This window comes from Sapajus apella, unplaced genomic scaffold (assembly GCF_009761245.1).
Source record: "Sapajus apella isolate SASKATOON/1434 unplaced genomic scaffold, GSC_monkey_1.0 scaffold62, whole genome shotgun sequence".
Classification (NCBI taxonomy): Eukaryota; Metazoa; Chordata; class Mammalia; order Primates; family Cebidae; genus Sapajus; species Sapajus apella.
The window spans coordinates 3814660-3833880 of NW_022437002.1; the positions used below are offsets into that span (position 1 = coordinate 3814660).

Sequence of the window (19221 nt, forward strand, 5' to 3'; positions counted from 1 at the left end):
AGAAATGTGCCCATACATGGATGAAACACATTCTACAAGGAGTCACAGGCATGCAGACACGCTTGCATGTTTTCACACACATTCTGCCCCCGTGTCCCCTCCCACACTCACTCCAGTTCTCTCTCCGTCCAATACCCTGCCGCTGCCCTCACCCACCGTGAACAACCCTCTGAAGGTCACCACAGGAGGGATGTATGCATCTGTGACCCTGTGAGTAGAAAGCTGTGTGTGTCTACAGGTCTAAGTTTGTATATGTGAGTGTCACTGGTAGTCTGTGTGGCTCTAGCTCTGTGAAAGTGTCTCTTTGTGACACTGTGGGCATTTTTCTGTGTATCTCTGTGTATGCCTCTGGGAGGCCCTATGTGTGTGTATGTGTACCCGTCTGTGTGAATGTGAGTATACGAGACAGTGGGGAACTTTTATATCTGTGTGACTGCATTCTGTGGGCTACCTATCTGAATATGACTGTACGTGTATATCTCTGTGTGCATTTGCATATCTGTCATGGCTCTGCGGTCCAGGATCCAGAGTCAGGCTCAGTAGACACCCCTGCCAACAGACGCTGTGGCCTGGGGTGGGGCCAGGCAGGACTGAACTGAATACCCTGGCCGTTGACAGTTGTATTTACAGAGCTCCGAGTAGGACATAATTGTTCCTATTAATCTTTCTCCGGTTGTTAATTGCTCACTTATCGGGTTGTGTATTATGCCGACTGTTGCTCTTAATTCGCCTCCATAGCTGCAGGTGTTTGCTGCCTTATTAACTGTTAATCGGCTCGGCTAGGGATGGAGACTTAATTGGCCCCCAGAGCAGGACACAGGCAGGCCAGCCGGGTACTGCTAGGCTCACAGTCTGTCCCTGGAACTCTCACCTGTGAAGCACAGGTGGCAGGCCCACCGCCATCCACCAGCAGACAGCAGTCTTGCATGTAGCAGTCAGAGTGACAACTGCAGAGTATGGCCCCCATGCAGTCCTACCTCCTCTAGGAAGCCACTCAACCCCTGGGAATCCAGCTCCTACACCCCTAACCATCACCAACAATCTTCCTGCAAGCAGGATAGAAGCCAACCCCAGTTTCTAAAGAACAAGAGCTTCCAGGAGTTCTGCTGCTCCTATTCAGCACACTTAAGGGGTCCCCCTCAGTTTCTGCTTGCACAGCACAAAGAACAGGGAACTCCCTCCACAGCACTGTTACATAGCTGCAGCAATGAGAGAGTTCTCCATACTGAGCTGACTTCTTACCCCCAACCCAAGAGGCAGCAGAGGAGTCCCTACTGTCCACAACAGGGAAACTGAGGCTCAGAAAGGGCAAGGGGGTGGCCCAGGGTTCCCCAGTCCTCTCTGGAAAAGGCACTCCAGGCAGATTCTGCTCTCAGTCTCCTTCCATCTCCAGACCTGCTCCATCCCAGACATCTCAGTCCTGGAAGGCACTTCCTCAGCCACCACCTGCTCAGCCCTGGTCTTCGGGCCTCCCAGGCTCAGCTGTCACTGCTGCAGCCGCGTCAGGGTCCCGGCCTTTGGGACAGGAAAGCAAGTTGTGGGCTCCCTGAGAGAGACAAGGATGTCAGGGGGTGGCAGTAGGAGAGTCCATGCTCACCAACCTGACCTCCAGCTTCCAAGAAAGACAAACAGGCAAACCAATAGTCCTCATGTTGTGTGTCAAATCCAGTCTGCCTTGACATCTGGGAGTTCTTCCTGGTGTCCAGTTGCCATGTCTTAAGCGGCAAAGGAAGTTGATTTGCTTTGGTTGGACTCTAAGAAGGGTTGGGCTTGAGAGAGGGAGGAAGGGAGTACCACCAAGTGCCCACTGTATGCCAGAAAGCAGCAACTAGTGTGTGTACAAGTGGCATCCCGTTTAACCCTCCCATAACCTAGTAAGTTAGGGATTAATATCCGTTTACAGAGAAGAAAACTGAGCCACAGAGAGGGTAACTAAACTTGCCCAAGGACACACAGCTAGAAAAGGGCAGAATTGGGGTGCCAGAAAGGCCTGGCATTGCTTGGGAAGCTGGGAGTCTTCGGTCAGAGATATCTGGATGGATTCAAGCTAATGGTTCAATAAGGGGACGTGCGGAAAGGGAACCGGTGGTCACTAACACAGCTCACTCATTTACCCCACATCTGAGAACAGGGACAGGCGAAACACTCACGCATGCGCAGCCCACGTGCCCATCAGAAGGAATGAGGAGGAAGCAAAGGGAACCGTCCAGGGATAGTTGCCCAAACAAGTTCCGGCCCCGCCTCTATGCTAATGACATGCAGATATATGTAAATTTGTGCACGCAACCGCTCAAACCTTTGGGAGCAATGGGGTGACACAGGAGCGGTTGCTATGGAAACCCAAAAGTGATATCCGCTCCGCACCCCCCCCCACAGGCAGGCGCACAGACACGTGCACAAAGATGCAGGGTTCTTCACTCCGCAGCCAAGAGGATCACGGAGTGGCAGAGGGTGTGACCGGAAGGACCCTTAGAAACTGCGTCCAGTCGGGGGAAGCTCAGGCCCCAAGAAAGTCGCCGGGAGAGCAGAGTGGCGATCTCTGGTAGCCTGGGGCGCCTTCCACTAAAACCCAGGGCACGAGGTGTTTCTTCGGGTCCCGGGCGATTCCAGCTCCGGCCTAGCAACAACGAGCCCCGCCCAGCGTTGCATAGCAACGCCCCCGGAGCCTAGCAACCGCCAGCCACGCCCCCTAGCAACGTCCCGCCTAATCCTAGTTCCTGGCCTCTGCCGAGAGAGGCTAGGGGCTCTTGGACTGGGGCCAAAAGGTGGCAGGGGTGGGGGAGGGTGTTATGTTTAGCGGGCAGTAGGATTTCGGGGCTCATCTACAGCCCTCCTGAGGGCGAACCCCATTTACAGAGGGGAAAACTGAAGCTCCCAAAAGAAATCCCTGCCCAGAGTACAAAGCTCGCTCTTCGCTGAGTGCTTTGGAAGAGCGGCTCTGGCGTCTCTCCAGAGGAAGCCCTGGGCCTGGAGGGGAGGGGGTGCACAGTCGTCTCCCTCTGCACCAACTGCATTAGGAAAACCACCCAAACTGTGGGCTCAGAACCGAGCTGTAGGTTTGCATAGTAATTTGTACCATTTGCATATACCGCGGAGGCTGCGGCGTTCCCATGCCATTCCTAGCCGGAAAAGTTCCCGAAGGAGCCCCGCTCCCTCCCCGGGTTCAACTGTCCAGCTCCCTCTCCCTACACCTCACCTGCACCCCACCTGCATTCCACCCGCATCCCACCCCGACCCCGCTTCCAACTCCTTCCGCCAAGTTCCTGCACCTCGCACCACCCCTGCCCCCAGCCGCCTTGACTCCGGTCCTGCCAGCCCCGACCTCCATCCCAAGGCCGAGGGCCCCCTCTGCTGTCGTCCGCGGGTAGGGCAGCCGCAGAGCTCATGGGGCAAAGAGGGGCTCTCCCAACCGACCATCGCCCCACCCTTCCCCGTCCAGGAGGGTCCAGGGCGAGGCCTGTACATGGGTGGACTTCGCGAAGGGGTGGACAGGGAGCGGGTAGGGCCCTTCTCACTACGGGCGAAGGGTGGGGTTCTAAAGAGTTTCTCTTCTGGAAGCCAGGCCCCTTTCCCCACGCGGGCCAGCTGGTTCCCTATCAGTCCGCAGACTCCGTTCTCTCGAGGTACACCCTACCTGAGACGCTTGACAGTTACAGCTGCTGTTGGAAGCTTATTCTAGGCCCAAGGCGGGGTAGCACCGTCCAACCCTAATACCAGTCCCCAACCCCACCCTGAATACCCACCACTAAGGCCAAGACCCTCGACTTTTTCTAACACCAGTCTGCGATCTGGCAAGAGAGAGAGAGAGAGGAGTCACCCAATCTGGATCTCCCAACTTCCTCAACAGAGACCTACCCACAGGCAGGCCATGAGAGTCACAGATACTCACACACATGCACGCAGGCACACACATGCACAGAGATCCCCCAGAAGCACAGAGACACAGAGGGGATATGGTGGAGGTAGGTACTACCCTTCCCCAATTAGTCAAAGGAAAAAAATCTCAATATTAACTGAAAAATGTAAAAACCACTGCAACTTGCTCTTCTTTTCCTCTCTAGCAATCTGTTGATGTCTGTGACCCTCCAAAAGGCTCTGTCCATTTCTCTCTCCACCCCCAACCTCAGTCCTGCCTTCTTTCCCACCACCTCCTCTTCCTCTTAGTTCAGAATACTTGCAAAATGCTTCCAGAAGCCACCGTGGCAATAACTGTGCCCTGGGGCACAGAGATGGTTCAGGACCTCAGCCCAGCAATGAGTAAGGCTACACATCTGCGCACAAGACACCCACTGACACACCCACCCAACCCACATGGGACCAGGACCAAGGGCTCTCCCGACCAGCCAGTAGATGCCATCCCAATTTTGCCAAATTCTTTATTGAATGAAAAATCAACAGCAAACATTGTCAAACAGGAAGCTCAAACAGGGCGGGTGTGTAGAGCTGACCCTCCTCTCCTTGCAGCCCAGCATCTCTCCGGAACAGGCTTCAACACGAGTGAGAGCATCAAAAACCCTGTTCTGGTGGGTAAGGAGGGTCAGGCCTTTCTAGGGAGGGGACACTCAGAGCCAGCTTCATCTGTAAGCCCCAAAGAGGAGTCAGGGGCTGGGCCAGGGAGCTCTGGAGCTGCAGGCGGCTGGACAGATGCTACAGAGGGTGAGGGATGGAGCTCTTGGTCTGGGGAGCACAGTAAGGCTTGGAGCTGATGACTCATGGTCACCAGGGATTCCAGGTGCTGGAGCAGGGCTTTGTGGGGACAGGAGTTCCTGTGGAGGTGCTGGCCATGGCCAAAGCCATGGCCAGCTGGTGCTGCTGAATAGGGATGCCAGGACTGGCGCAAGCCGGGTTCTGGGGGCCATTGCCCTCGCCCAGGATCCTGCCAAATTTCAGGCTTTGGCCAGAGCCTCCCCCTGCCTCTGGGGGGTCTCTGCCAAGCACAGATTCCCCTTGGAGCTATACTGCCCCTGCCCTGGCTCTGCTGCCAGGCGCCTCCTGGGGGAGGGGTGCCCTTCAGGGGCATACTCGGCCTCCTGTCGTCTGGCTGGTAGTATCTCTTCTCTACCTTACTGTTGAAGGAGACCATCTTTTGAACCTTCCCCACCCAGGGGCTGGATGCTGCTGTGTCCGGAAGCCCTTCCTTGGGGAGCAGCACAGCCAGCAACAGACTTGAGTGAGTGACTTCCAGACCTGGGGAAGGAAAAGGGGAGACAGGAAGAGCCCCAAGTCCTGTGGGGGAGAACTATGTTCAGCTTAGCTGCAGCAGATCTGGAGGCTGGATCCCAAGAAGGGCCTCTCCGCAGTAAAATGAGGCCCATGAGATGCTGGGAAGAATAAGTGGGAAGGTGGGGCCATCTCGGAAGATTTGAGCTCTAGGATCAAGGGTCCTCTGGCTGAGGCTGGGGTATGGATGGTTTGACCTGAAGACTCTCCAGACTCAGAGTCTAGCTCATTGTCTCAGGACATACAGCCGGGAAAGGCCAAGCGCTTGCTCAGGAGTGGACAGGGCCCCCACCGCCGCCCTCGCTGTTGTCCTGAGCTGCACCATGCAGGGTGTCCAGGTACAGAGGCCGAGCCTGGCCCCCACAGAGCTGTGGTGAAACATTCCTCCCTCCTCTCTTAGGTGACATTTGCAGTCAACCGTGTGTAGACCCTGTCTCTGTCCTGCTGCCTGGGTCACATGTGGCTGTCCCGTTTTTCTTCGGGAGGTGCCTACCTTGAGAGGCAGTGTGGTGTGCTGAGGGGCTGGGTTTCTGAAGCCACGCTGCCTGGCTGTGAAGCCCAGCTCTGCTATTGACTGGCTGTGTGACTTTGCAAGTCACTTGCCTTCTTCCTACCTCAGTTTCTTCATCGATGAAATGGAGAGTCTAGTCTAATAGTACCATTCTGATAGGGTGATTTTGAGACTACAAGAATTCAGCTAGGCAAAGCTTTTAGAACAATGGCTGGCATGCAGTTCACGACGTAAGTGTGAGCTATTGCTGTCACTGTTCTCACATTTGCCTGGCTGGGTGAGGAGTTCCCTTCTGGGATGCGCCTGCCTCTGCTGGGTGACTGCATCAACCATGCCTGGTCTGGTGACCAAGTGAGTGGAAGCAGGGTCTGCTACGGGCCTTGGGCACTCACCTGGGCCCCCTAGAGGGCGCAGCCTGGTGGGCAGGGGCTGGAAGGCAGGCAGGGGCAGCAGAACCATCCCCATGTGCTCCACAGAGGCCAGGCCGTGGCGCTGCCTGTCGTTGAGGTATGAATAGAGCAGGCGGCAGTTCTGGGTGTCCCGGGCCCCATGTGGGCACAGTCTGATCACGCAGACATCCTGCGATGGCAGGAGGAGAGCAGCTGTAAGCTTAGTCCTCCTCTGCTCCTGCCAGCACCCCTGGGCTCCCTGAACGCCGAGAACCCCGCGAGGAAGTGTGTCCCCATCCTCCAGAGGAGGAAACAGAGGGACCTGCCCAGGGTCACGCAGTGAGTCTGCAGTCACTCTGGAAACTAGACCTGGGTGTCCCAAGCCAGGCCTCTCCTCCAGAAGTGGAGAGGGAGGGTGTCTGGGGTGGGAGTAAGGTGCTAGGAAGAGGGGGTTCCCAAGAGTGGGCAGTTACCTTGGTCTTGGCTGGGCAGATGCTGGCCAGAAGGTCCCAGACAGTGTTGGGGGAGACGCAGCCTGCTGAGCGGATCACGGTGGGCAGAGCCTGGGGACAGGAGGGACGGCCAGTCAAGACTCCCAGCTTCCCACCCACTCGGGGTGGATGCATTCCCAGCCACCTGGAAGGCTTCAGCCTGTGGCAAAGATGGGTAGGCCGTATTCCAAGACCCTCAGTGGCTGCCCAGAAATCTCTAATTGCCCCATGGAGGCCTGCAGCCTGTCCTGGCTAAACTACAACTTCTCCAAAGCCCCTCCCTCCTCTATCCTCGGCCCTCATCCAACACTTTAGCTGATCATTCAGTCACTCAACGATCACTCCTAAAACCCTCCTATGGGCCCTTCTTGCTATGTGCTTTGGGTGACAGGGAGTCCTTCACCCTGTGTCCCTGTAGGAATGGGGCCAACACCTCATTTGCCCCCATGCCTCACATAGGGCCAGGCACAGAGAGGGGTGCCAATGACTTTAGAATGGGAGAAAAGAAAGAAAAAGAGAGAGAAAGGGAGGGAGGGAGGGAGGGAGGGAGGTGGGCGGGTGCCTGGGATGGTCAGTATATGAGGGAGTCCTTGGCGAGGAGGGCAGGTGCACCTGGACGAGCCGACAGCTCTGTCCTGAGACCAGCTGGGCCCTGGCCCGGAACCGCTTGATGGAGAACATGTCCAGAACACCTTCCCAGGGCAGCGGACAGGGCAGGGCCTCTGTGGGCGCAGAAGGCACCTGGGGCCCAGATGGAGTGACCCTAGAGGGAGGGACAGAGATGGAGCCATCAGGACTTCTCCGGCCACACCTTTCTTTTCAGAGCAGGTCCTGAATCCCCACTGTGGGAACTGGAACATTGGCCCAGGCTTGACCTTGTGCAGGATGCAACCAGGTGGCTGGGGTGATAAGTTCCATTGCACAGATGGGGAAAGGGAGGCTCCCAAGGGAGGGAAGACTTGCCAGGGCCACACAGAAAGAAAAGCCAGTGCTCCGTCTGTTGCCCCAGCTGGTGGCCTCCCCTCAACCCTGCTGGGCTACCACCTCCCTGCCCCCAGCCCCATACCTGTCCTGTGGCTCTGTGGGAGGCATCTCCTTGGCTTTGGGCATCTCTGGAGCAGGCACAGGAGTTTGGCTTAGGACTTTCTGGAAGATATTGTCCCCAAGCCTCTTGGTGGCTTTGAAGGAGCCCAGCAGCTCACTCGAGGGCTCCCAGTCTGCAAACAGCAGAGGCAGAAGCTGAAACAGGGGAAGCAGCGAGACTGACGCCAGCCCAGGGCTTTAGCGCCAGGGTTGAACCAGGTCCTTTTCTAGGTGACCTGGGGCACAGACACCCCCGCTCTGCTACCCTCTCCCTGGGCCACAAATCCCTGTTGCTGCTGAATTGCACACTCAGCCCCAGCCTGCCCACCACCCCTGCACCCCTCCTGTGTCCCCTCCCACCCATGCAGATGCGGCAGTCAGGGTCTAGGAAGTGGTGTTCATGCTGCCCCGTGGTGTCCTCTGATGCGATGGGCGGGGCCTGTGGGCTGCAGTCCCTGGACACCTGCAGTCCCTGGGAGGCAGAAGACAGAGGGGCAGGCTGAGAAGGTGGCTGGGGATGCCAGGAGCCCACAATGGGTTGGGGACCCCAGGACGTGGTTTATTTTTTTCTCAATAATAAATGTTGTTTATTATTGTGAACTCACAAAGGAAATTTGGAAAACACCAAAACTTGAAAATTGAAAAGAAAATCGCTTCTTGTCCCACCACTCAGAGACCACTGTTGCTCTTCTGGGTATTCTTTTATAATCTTTTTCTAGACACAGGGTTTGGGAGTCCTTTTCCTAAAACAGCTGGGATCACATATTCAACTTAGTGATCTCTTTCTGTCCACTGATAATAGCAGAGGCATTTGTCTTGCCACATAGTCCCTGCAGCCGCTGCTGTGACGGGGTGGACTAGAGCAGACGGATCCCCTCTGTTGCTATACATTTGGGTTATTTCCAGGTTTTCACTATTACAAAATAGCACTGAGGACATCTTTGTGCAGAAAGTAGTTTCCTAAACTTTAAATTATGTCCTTAGGACAAGATTTCAGAAGCAGATGACAGAATCAGGGAAAAGGAACATTTTAAAGACTCCTGACGTCTATTGCCAAATCACTTTTTTTCTCATACTAGAAATAGCTTTAAACATAAAACAATCATTGCTTTAGGAAGGTTTAAGAAGATTTTGAAACTCTGCTCTTATCAGCCACCTCCAGAACAGTCTCAAAGCACAGACTTTGGAGTCAGGCAGCCTGGGTTCAACTCTCAGCTCCCACTGCACATTGTGTGGCCTTGGGTAAACAGCGTCAGGTTCCTCATCTCAGAAACGGGCAGGGAATAGCACCCACCTCCTAGGCCACTGTGAGATGTGAATGAGACACTGCTTGTAAAAGGGGAACATAGTTAAGTATTCAACAAACAGTCAAGACTGTTATCATGTGTTATTTTCCCCTCCCCTCCCCACCATCTCCTCTGTCTCCTCCTCTCTGGCGCTATCTAGGTCTTTCTCCTACATTGTCATTCAGTTTGTTCAGGGAATACAAATCGATTTTATTTTATTTATTTATTTATTTTCTTTTTTATTTTTTTTTTTTTTTTGGTTTTTAAAAATGTTTATTTTATGTACAAAGAACTATCATGGTTTTTCATGGTAGGTGTCTTGGATAATCCTTTGAAGATCATTTTGTCCAACTGAATGAAACCTACATCCTTCGCGTACTGACGGAAACACTGGCGGCACATATTGAGACCATATTTCCGGATCAAACCGTGCCGGTTTGAACAGACTCGACAAGAGCGAGAACCCTGGCCGAATTTTCGCGGGTGGCTCCAGTACAGCTGCTGGTGACCCATCTTGCTCTCAGGAAGGCTATTTATTTATTTTCTAAGACAGCCTCGCTCTGTTGCCCAGGCTAGAGTGCAGTGGTGCAATGTCAGCTCACTGCAACCTCCGCCTCTCAGGTTCAAGCGATTCTCCCGCCTCAGCCTCCCAAGTAGCTGGGACTGCAGGTGAGCACCACCAGGCCCAGCTAATTTTTGTATTTTTAGTACAGACAGGGTTTCACCATGTTTGTCAGGCTGGTCTCGAACTCTTGACCTCATGATCTACCTGCCTCGGCTTCCCAAAGTGCTGGGATTACAGGCATGAGCCACCGAACCCAGGCTGCAAATTGATTTTGATTGGGGAGCAGCCACACTCCCTTGGGGCTCCTCTCGGCACAGGCAGAAGTTCTCCCAGTCATTGGTGGTAGGAGTTGGGAGCAGAGATTTCCGTCTGTTCACTGTTTCCCCCGTGCCTGGAACCATGCCTGGCACCTGGCAGGTGCCCCATAAATGTACTGACTGACTGAGTATGTACTGGTTAAAGAGACCTGCCCCCCACCCCTCTCCTGGACACATAGCTGATAAGACCCAGTTGAACATGTGACCCACAGAACACTCGACCACAGCCAGAGTGGTCTTCTGAGAGTGACCAAAGTCAGGGGAAGTTCTGGTGGACTGCAGGAGTCTGAGGTGAAGGCTTCGTGGATTCTGGGACTGCTGAGCCACCACGTCAGCTTCTGTGCAAGCCTCGGCCAAGGGGGAGGAAGGGGCAGGATGGACATGGGGATGGAGCAGATCCTCAGTGGCAAGAGCCCTAGACTCTTGTCACTCCTGTTGGCTTTTGTCACTCCTGTGGGCTTTCCAGGTCTGAGGACAAGTTCCAGGAGGCCCTCTGGACCGACTGCCTGGGCGCCAGGGGGTCCCTGCCTGGAGCATCCCCAAATCAATCCACTGAATACAGTGGGTCTTCATTCCTTCCATGTGAAAAATTCACTGCCTGGAACAGTGCAGCCTGCTGTTTCCCAGCAGAGATCTTGGCAGAAGGCCTGAGGTTGGGGGTGACTATGATGATGGGACTTAATGCCACTCATGTGGGGGCCTTGGGGTGAGGCCAAAAGGAGGGGGACCAACAGTGACAAGGCGCTGGCAGGCCTGTGCCAGCAGCACTGTCTCCTCCCATGCTCCCCTGTGCGTTAAGGGTCACTGTCCCCATTTTATCACAAATAAGTCGGGCCTCAGAGCAGTCGGGTGACATGCCCAAGGCCACACCACTGGTGAGGCGAGGTGAGGCGTGGGACCCCCAGGCATGGGCTCTGCCCAGAACCAGGTCAGGCTCCAGCTTACCACCAGATCCTCCAGGGTCAGCGTCTGGTCCATGTCCCGCTGGATCTCCACTTCACCTTTGTGGGTCATTTTGGAGGCTGGGAGTCTGCACGGCTCCTTCTGTTGCTGCTCAATGATATCCAGGCCCTGAAGAGGAGGAGCAGCCAAAGCTGAGCCTGGTTAGGGGGCCTCTAGCCATCAAAAGCCCAAGTGCTCACTTTCCTCCCTTGAGGCCCTCTCTTGTAGTTCCCTTTTCCTCAACACTTTTACTTCCACCATACCCCTCCCCTGGGAAGCCCTCCACCCTTAGTGCTACCTCTCCATGTTCCACTGATGCACCCTTCAAATCCTGCCTCCTCCAGGAAGCCTTCCTGGATTTCGCTTTTACCCACAGGTCAGTTCAACCTCTGACTGTACTTCATCCTGCTCTGGGAACGGTGTGGTATTGCTTAAACAGTGCAGGCTTTGAAGTCCCCACTGGACCATTAATAAAGATTCATAACGTGGTATGGCCTGGGGCAAGCACTTAGAGGCTCTAAACCTCAGTTTATCTGTTTGTAGGAATTTAGTGAAAAGCACTATATTAAACAACATATAGAGAGTGCTTAGCCTGGAATATGGCTCGTAGCAAATGCTAGTTGTAAGTCTTACTGTCGATCAATGTCACTCTATCTGCAATGCTCCCTGAAAGCCTGTGTCTCCTTTCCTAACAACCCCTGGAGGACAGGGGGTCCGCTCCTCTCTGGTGGGCTCAGCCTCGTGCAATTGCACAGGGCCCTGCGCTTCGGGAGGCCCCTGCATGGCTTAGTGCTCTGTTGTTGTCACCTTGCAATTCTTAGCAGTTGAACAGAGGGCCCCGAATTTTCATTCTGCACTGGCTCCTGAAAATTATAAAGCCAGTGCCGATCCCGGTCCCCCACAGAGCCCGGACGGAAGCTCCGCCTATAGGGAAGGATTCACCTGATGGACTCTGGTTATTCCTTCTAATCCACTCAGTGTCTTCCAGAGCAGGGGCTGGAGGGCCTTGCCCCATCCCAGTGGCCTCAGCCCCTAAATCAGTCCCTTCTCTCACTGGGCCACCAACAAGCATGAGGTGAGTGTTCTCTAAAGCCCGCTCGGTGCCACAGCTTCCCAGTCCCCGAGCAGTTCCCGGGCAGGGACAAACCCACGCCCACAGGGCCAAGTATGTCACGTCTCTACCAAGCTCTTTCACTTCATCCCAGTCCCTTTCATTCCCACCCCTTCTCCTGCTGTGGGAAGGGTCTCTCTGATTCCCCGTCTGCCTTCTGTTTCCTTCATTCTGTCTTTCTGAGTTCCTCCTCCCTTGCTCCCTGTCTCTGTCTCTCCCTCCTCCACCCTCAGGTCACCCCCTCTGCTCCCACATCCCCTTACCGTCCTGACTGAGCTCAGCACTCACCCGTTTCTCCTCCTGGTCCCGCCAGCGGGCCAGCTCCTGGGGGGCCAGCTGCATCGAGCTCATCCGCACCAGGTCATAGGGGTTGACATCTCCATGAACCACTTTGAGAAACAGGTCCTGTGGGGGCAGGGGGCAGGGCTGCAGCACAAAGCCGAAACAGCCCCTGCCTCACATCCTGCAGGGGCTATGAGCCTCGGACAGGGGACCCGGCCCAGCCCAAAGCCCTGCTCACCAGGTTCCTGGGGTCCCGCAAGTTAAACAGCAGGCTGCGGTACTTGGTCTTATAGCGGCCGTTGGTGCCTTGCGTCAGGTCCCAGAGGGCTGCCTCAATGCCAGCAGCGATGCCCTCCACCACCTCCTCATTCAGCACCAGGTCTGGGAGCTCCCGAAGGCTGTGGAGGCCAGGGCAGGGTGTGGCCATGAGCCCAGGAGGCTCGCCAGGCACTTGGTCTCAGAGGGAGGCAGATGGGTGGACGGCAGGGTCTGGGCCAACTTGTTCCTGTCGTGGGCGTTTCCCTGCAGGAACCTAGTTATTCTCACCCCAATTCTGTGAGGAGGAAATAGGATCATTCTCCTTTTACAGATGGGGTTACGAGGGCTCAGAGAAAATAAGGGCTTACTCAGCCGTGTAATTAGTGGCAAAAGCAGTACTGGAAACCCGACTGTCTGATTCGTCAGCCCGTGCTCCGTCTCTGGCCCATGCAATGTGTGGGGTGTGTGTGGAGAGGAGGAAGCCCAGGTCAGGTCAGAGTAAGGCCTGAGTCAGGGGAGGGAACGGAGCCCTGGCCCTGGGTGTCATTTGTCATTGACTCGCTGTGTGGCTTTTGCAAAGTCCGACCCTCTTTGGGCCTTGGTCTCCCCATCAGCAAATGAGAGCTCGGGGCTCGGGTCTCTGAGCCGCTCCCAGCATAGGCTCTCATCATCTGAAAGCATCTGCTGCAGGTGACATTGGCACGGCTGGACCTGAGCCGAGGCTGAGAGCTGCCGCAGCTGAGTGGGGAAACACAGTCTTGAAGCCAGAGAGACCCGGCTTCAAACCTCAGCTCTCCAATGGCACTTTGTGTGGCCAAGGGACCTTGCACAGCTACCAAACGGAGTTAGCCAGATACCCAGAAACCCTTAGAACGTGGCAGGGCCCCAGAGGCGGGGCATGTGAGGGCGTCCCTTGGGATGTCACGTAGTAGGGAGCAGGGCCTCACCGAGTCCACAGCACCTCCTGCATGGAACGGACAACAGTGCCCCGCACCCCGATATACAGGGATGGCTTCTCCTGTTGGAGCAGAGCTGTGGAGAGAGAATGTCACAGGCTCCCAGGGGTGCGCAGGGTAAAGGGGAGGGGCTGACTCAAGGCTGATGGGCTTAGGCAGACAGGAGAGGGGTCCCACCCTCAAAGACCTAGACCCCTCTCTCCATCCGTCTGAGAGCCAAGCCCAGGCAAGCCAGCGGCCCCAACCCCTTTGGGGAAGAGCTACAGGCTGATGGGATGCGGGGAGAGAAGAGTCCTAGCAGGGGCTGGGGCCAGGAGCAAGGTCCAAGTCCTCCCCAGACCCCAGCAGTGTCTGGAAGCCAGGGGGCGGCAGAGGAGGCTCCCTCCAGGGTCCTTCACCTGAGTCCTCCGCCTCCTCCTCCAGCAGAGGTTCCTCTTCTTCAGCCTCCATTGGGCCACTCTGTAGTGGAGGCGACAGGAACTGAGGCTGTGCCAATGGGCCTGGCCTTCCAGCCCAGGAGACGCTGCTTCCTCTAGTCACCTCCCCACTCCCACGTCCTCCCTGACCCATGCTCCAGCGAAGGAGGCACGTGGCCAGGGCAGAAGCACTCCCCTGGTGACACGCAGGGTCCAAGATGGGGTCGCCAAGGGACAGGGAACCGCTTCTTGGAGGGTGGAAGGGGTCAGAGAGGCCACCAGAGTCCCATGCTGTGCCTCCTGAAGGAGGAGGCTGGAAAACCTTGGGGCAGGGAGCAGGACAAACTAGTCAGCCAGAAATGGAGGCCAGGGACTGTTCCCTCCCCAGATGCACTGGAGACCCAGCCCCTTCCTCCTGCAGTCCACCCTGAATTCAGAGCTGCAGAAGGAAGTACACATGGAGGCAGGCCAGCCACCCCGCTGGGGCCTAACCCTGTCTCTGGCTATTCTGTGTGATAGCGAGCAAGTGGCACCCTCTCTCTGAGCCTTGGTGACATCTCTGTCAATCAGGTGTGAAGCTGCCTCTCTCAGCAGGATTAAATGACGTCACGTGTTCTGTACCTGGCACCCAGCAGGGCCCTGCGCCATGGGTCTTTTCTTCCTTCTGAGCCTCTTGGCAGGTGAGAGCGAGCTGAACTGCATCAAGTCCTCCAGGACCTCTAGCTTTGGTGCGAGCTGACCCCCTGCCTGGCTATGGCTGACAGCCCCCAGAAGATGGATCACTGGCCCGGAATCCAGCTGCGGGGGAGACGGCACTTCAGAAGTAAGCAGGGCCAGTGGCTGTCCCCACCTTGAGAGTATTCCCCTCACCTGTAATTGGTTCATGTCTCTCTCCCACTGGACTGTAAGCTCCGTGAGGACAGACAGCATGCCTGTCTTGGGCCCCCCTGTATGCCCAAAGGCTGGAAAAGGTCTGGCCCATAGCGTTCAGTGAATGTTTGCTACCTGGCTAGCCAGTGTCCCGGGAGAGAAGCCTGTCTCCATCCCCATCCCTTCTCAACCTCCCCGTAACCCCCAGTCACATTCAGAGTTAACTGGACTCTCTCCCAGGACCCTCTCACCCTCCTGACCACAGATGCATCTCATCAGGAGGGACACGCCCTGTTCTGACTCCACCTCCTCCCGCTCAAAGCTCTGTCATGCCCCTTTCAGGGGTCACTGACTTGCTCTCTGCCTCTCCCTTGAAGCAGCCAAATGCAGTCAGCACCTTTTGTAACCCTGCTGATCACTTCTCTATTGCCGATTTAAAAAAAAAAAAATCGCTTCATGACCATTTCAAGGTGCAGAGTAGATTTTGTTCTTCTAATGAGCTACAGAATCTGTAGCTGTTCCCCTTTATGCTATGGCTGCCAGGAAGCTCAGCGTTAACTTTGAGCCTAGTAGTTGTACCTTTCCAGGATTGGTGGAGAGTAAAGTGTTGTAACAAGGTTCTCCCTTCTCCTTCCTCTTTTCTTGCTTTCTTTAGGCTTTTGGCCCATTTTAAATGTGTTTTGATTCCTTTAATTTATTGCAAACCACAGGGAATTGTTTTAAAACTAGGTGAGTCTGAAAACTAACTGTTAAATGAATGATCATGAAATGGTCAGTAACCAAGGTCTGCAGGAAACGAAAAGTCTAAGACCCAATATTATAGAGGGAGGGGAGCACTAGGATGCTGGGGGAGGGCAGGCTGGGTGGGGGTAGGATCACCTCTACTGTGCAGGAGCCCTCCCCCTCCACCCCACCTGAGGAAAGGGAGGAAGAAAAGCAGTATTAAACAGTAAAAACTTACATAATACACAAGCTTCACCCCATGGGGTATTTTCACTTCCTCCTTGAAGAGAAAGAGGATGCAGAGATTAGAATCCAGAGGACCCGGCCACCCCATGGCAGGAAATTCACAAAAAGACGGCATTCTTGTTGAGGTGAGTGTTCAGTGTTCACTGAGTTATACTTACAGCAAAAAAGTTGTCCATCAAAGGGAAAATGGTTAACAACAAAACATCCATCAGGCCAGGCTCGGTGGCTCACACCTGTAATCCCAGCACTTTGGGAGGACAAGGCGGGCAGATCACCTGAGGTCAGGAGTTCAAGACCAGCCTGGCCAACATGGTGAGACGCTCTCTCTCCTAAAAATACAAAAATTGGCCCGAGTGGTAGCGTGTGCCTATCATCCCAGCTACTCGGGAGGCTGAGGCAAGAGAATCACTTGAACCCAGGAGGTGGAGGTTGCAATAAGCCGAGATCACACCACTGTACTCCAGCCTGGGGGATACAGCAAGGCTCTATCTCAAAAAAAAAAAAAAGTCCATCAAAGGGAAAATGGTTAGTACATGGTGACACTTCATACTTCTAAGTGTCTTATAAAGGGTAAGGAAGTCACCATAAAAATGACCACCCGTTGAGGGCTTATGAAGTAGCCGGCCCCACAGGAAGCACATCATGCAGGCTTTTAAGGTCCCAGAACGACACCGTGAGGTATATACTATTTCTATCCCCATTTTACAGATGAGGAAACTGAGGCTCAGAGAGGATCTGAAAAGTCCTATATCTGCTAAGCTGCAGAGCTAGCATTAGAACCTCGCTCTGTCTGACTCCAAAACCCAAGCACTTAACTCAGGGGCTATGTGGAGACATGGAAAGATTCATGGGACGATGTCATGAAGTATTATTGGGAGAAAAAGAAAAAACAGGTTACAGAACAGTATCAGTTGCATAAGCCCATTTATGTAAATATATATTTACAGATACATAATAGAGGTTTATCTGGGGAATGAAATTCCAGCGAGACTTTCACTTTCTACTTGTAGATACTTGGGTATTCATGTTATTCAAAATGAGCATGTATTTCTTTTGTAACCAGAAACATCTTTTTTTATTAAAAACGAGTTCAGAACAATACGTGTAGTGTGCTACCCTTCGTGTTACAGACAGAATGAATTTTTAAATTTGTATTTACTTGGATACGCATAAAATATCACAGGAAGTATCTGCAAGAACCTATATAACCCTGGCTGCCAGTAGCGAAGCGACTGGGTGCCGAGAAAGATGAGTTTCACTTTTTTTGAACCATGGAAATGAATCAGCCTTTCAAAAAAGTAAATTGAGAAAGAGGGAGAAAAAACAAAGAAAAGGGGTGTGGGAAGAAGAGGAGCAGGAAAAGCATCAAGACCAGCCCTTCACAGTTCAAAGCCTTCTGGCTGGCCCCTGTCTCAGGGGTCCTAACGTCGGCGTTATGTGGCTCCGAAAGAACAGGCAGGAGAATGAGACAAGCAAAGCCTTTCAACACTGGACGTATCAGAGCAGAATACAAACTACGTATGTATCACATGTTTAAAGAAGTAAAAGAAAGAGGTGAACGCATGAGTGAAGGACAAAAAACAACCAGGCAGATTTGGTTGGGAACCAACACAACTTCTGGAAATGAAAAATATAACAATCTTCATTAAAGTTTACAAACTCAATATATCGGTTTAATAGCATACTAAATGTCGCGGAAACAAATCAGCTAACTGGACAATAGATTTAAATAAATTATCCAGAATCTTCACAGCAGACACTGTGAAGCACCAAGAGACACATTACGCCTGTAATCTCAGCACTTTGGGAGGCCCGACAGGAGGATCGCTTGAGGCCAGAAGTTCAAGAGCAGACTGGGAAACATAGCAAGATCCCGTCTCTACAAAAATAAGAAAGAAAAAAAAAAAAAAAAGCCAGGCGTGGTGTGCACCTGTAGTCCCAACTGCTCAGGAGCTGAGGTGACAGAATTGTTTGAGACTGAGAAGTCAAGGCTGCAGTGAGCTGTGATCACACCACTGCATTCTAGCCTGGGTGACACAGCAAGACGCTGTCTCAGCATAAAGGAAAGGAAAAAGGAAGAAAGAAAGAAAAGGAAAAGAGGAAGGAAGGGAGGGAGGGAAAAGAAAGACAGACGGATAGAGAGAAGATGATTAATTAATCTAACTGAAGTTCCAGAAAGAGAGAGGAAAGAGAATGTGTAGAAGAAGTGTTTAAAGAAATACGGCTAATATTTTTTCAAAATTCATAAAAGACAGCAACTTACAGATTCAAAAAGCTCAGTGGATCTCAAACAGAATAAATAAAAGGAAGTTCATATCTAGACACATCAACACTCATGATAAGGAGATCGTTACAAGCATAAAGAAAAAAAGTAATAGCTAACACTTGAACAGCACTTAAAATGAGCTACGTCTGTGGCGACTGTTTTACGTATCAGTTAATTTAATCCTCACCACAATCTTATGAGGTAGGTACTGGTACTATTATCTCTCCCATTTTACAAAAGAGGAAACTGAGGCACGCAGAGGCATGGGAAGGTTAATCAGCTTGCTCAATGTCACACAGCTAGAAAACTAAAGAGCTGGGATCTAAATCCAGGCAGTCTGATTCCAGAGGCCAAACCTTCAACTACTGTACTATGACCCCATTCACCAAAATACATTTTATCTATAAAGGAATGGCAATTAGACGAATAGATACTTTCTCAACAGTAATAATGAAAAGCAAAACATAGAAAAATAATATTTTTGATGTGCTTAAAGAAAATAATGATCAATTGTGGACCCAGACAAAATACTTTTCAAGAATAAAGCAGAAATAAAGATACTGTAGAGAAAATCAACAGAGTTGTTTTTCTTGATAATTTTGTTTTGCTCAATAAACAAAATGCTAAAAGATAAACCCGAGGAAGAAGGAAGGAAAAAGGATCCCAAATAGAAAAGCTGAGATGAAAGGAGGAATTTTGAGCAAAGAAAATGATGAAGATGTTGTTAAATCTAAACAAACATTCCATGAAGCTGTAATCACAGTGTGTAACTTGGGGATTAAAAAATGCATAGGACGAATCGACTGGATAACTACAGCACACAAACTGGAAATCTACATGCTTGGAATTAGAGCATTCCAAGATCCCTGTGTCATTTCAGAGGAAGATAAAGATTGTAACGACCTTCATACTTTGATAAGTCAGTGATTTTTGCTCAAATTTCTAAGAGAAGCACCAAAAAAATATGAGCTGAGGAAAGGAAACATCTAAACTACTAGAGGAATAAAAAGAGGTAAGAAAAAATAATCCAAAAGGAGGCAATGAAACAAAGGAGTGAAGAAATGCAAAACCCACGCAAAGCACAAAACAGGCTGGGCGGGGTGGCTTATGCTTATAATCCCAGCACCTTGGGAGGCTGAGGCAGGACGATTGCTTGAGTTCAGGAATTCGAGACCAGCCTGGCCAACACAGCCAGATCCTGACCGTACTAAAAATGTTTTTTGACAGAGCCAGGCACAGTGACATGTACCCATAGTCCCAGCTGCTTGAGAGGCTTAGGTGGGAGAATC

General features: G+C 52.6%; 1 protein-coding gene and 1 pseudogene across 2 annotated transcripts in view; both read right to left on the bottom strand.

Moving 5' to 3' along the window:
- Nucleotides 1-4356: 4356 nt before the first annotated feature.
- The window catches only part of SPOCD1 (SPOC domain containing 1), a 28770-nt gene continuing 13905 nt past the window's right edge, over nt 4357-19221 (bottom strand). The window contains 16 exon segments of the mRNA XM_032246725.1: nt 4357-4632; nt 4635-4683; nt 4685-5187; nt 6124-6310; nt 6594-6683; nt 7224-7374; nt 7678-7828; nt 8055-8166; nt 10808-10933; nt 12204-12320; nt 12436-12595; nt 13403-13487; nt 13810-13870; nt 14018-14149; nt 14449-14625; nt 15659-15700. Of these exon segments, the coding sequence (XP_032102616.1) occupies nt 4538-4632; nt 4635-4683; nt 4685-5187; nt 6124-6310; nt 6594-6683; nt 7224-7374; nt 7678-7828; nt 8055-8166; nt 10808-10933; nt 12204-12320; nt 12436-12595; nt 13403-13487; nt 13810-13870; nt 14018-14149; nt 14449-14625; nt 15659-15700 (2238 nt within the window). The 3' untranslated portion in view covers nt 4357-4537.
- Nucleotides 9223-9507, bottom strand: LOC116529182 (annotated as a pseudogene). Its single transcript, XR_004259422.1, has one exon. The product of XR_004259422.1 is annotated as a 40S ribosomal protein S29 pseudogene (transcript).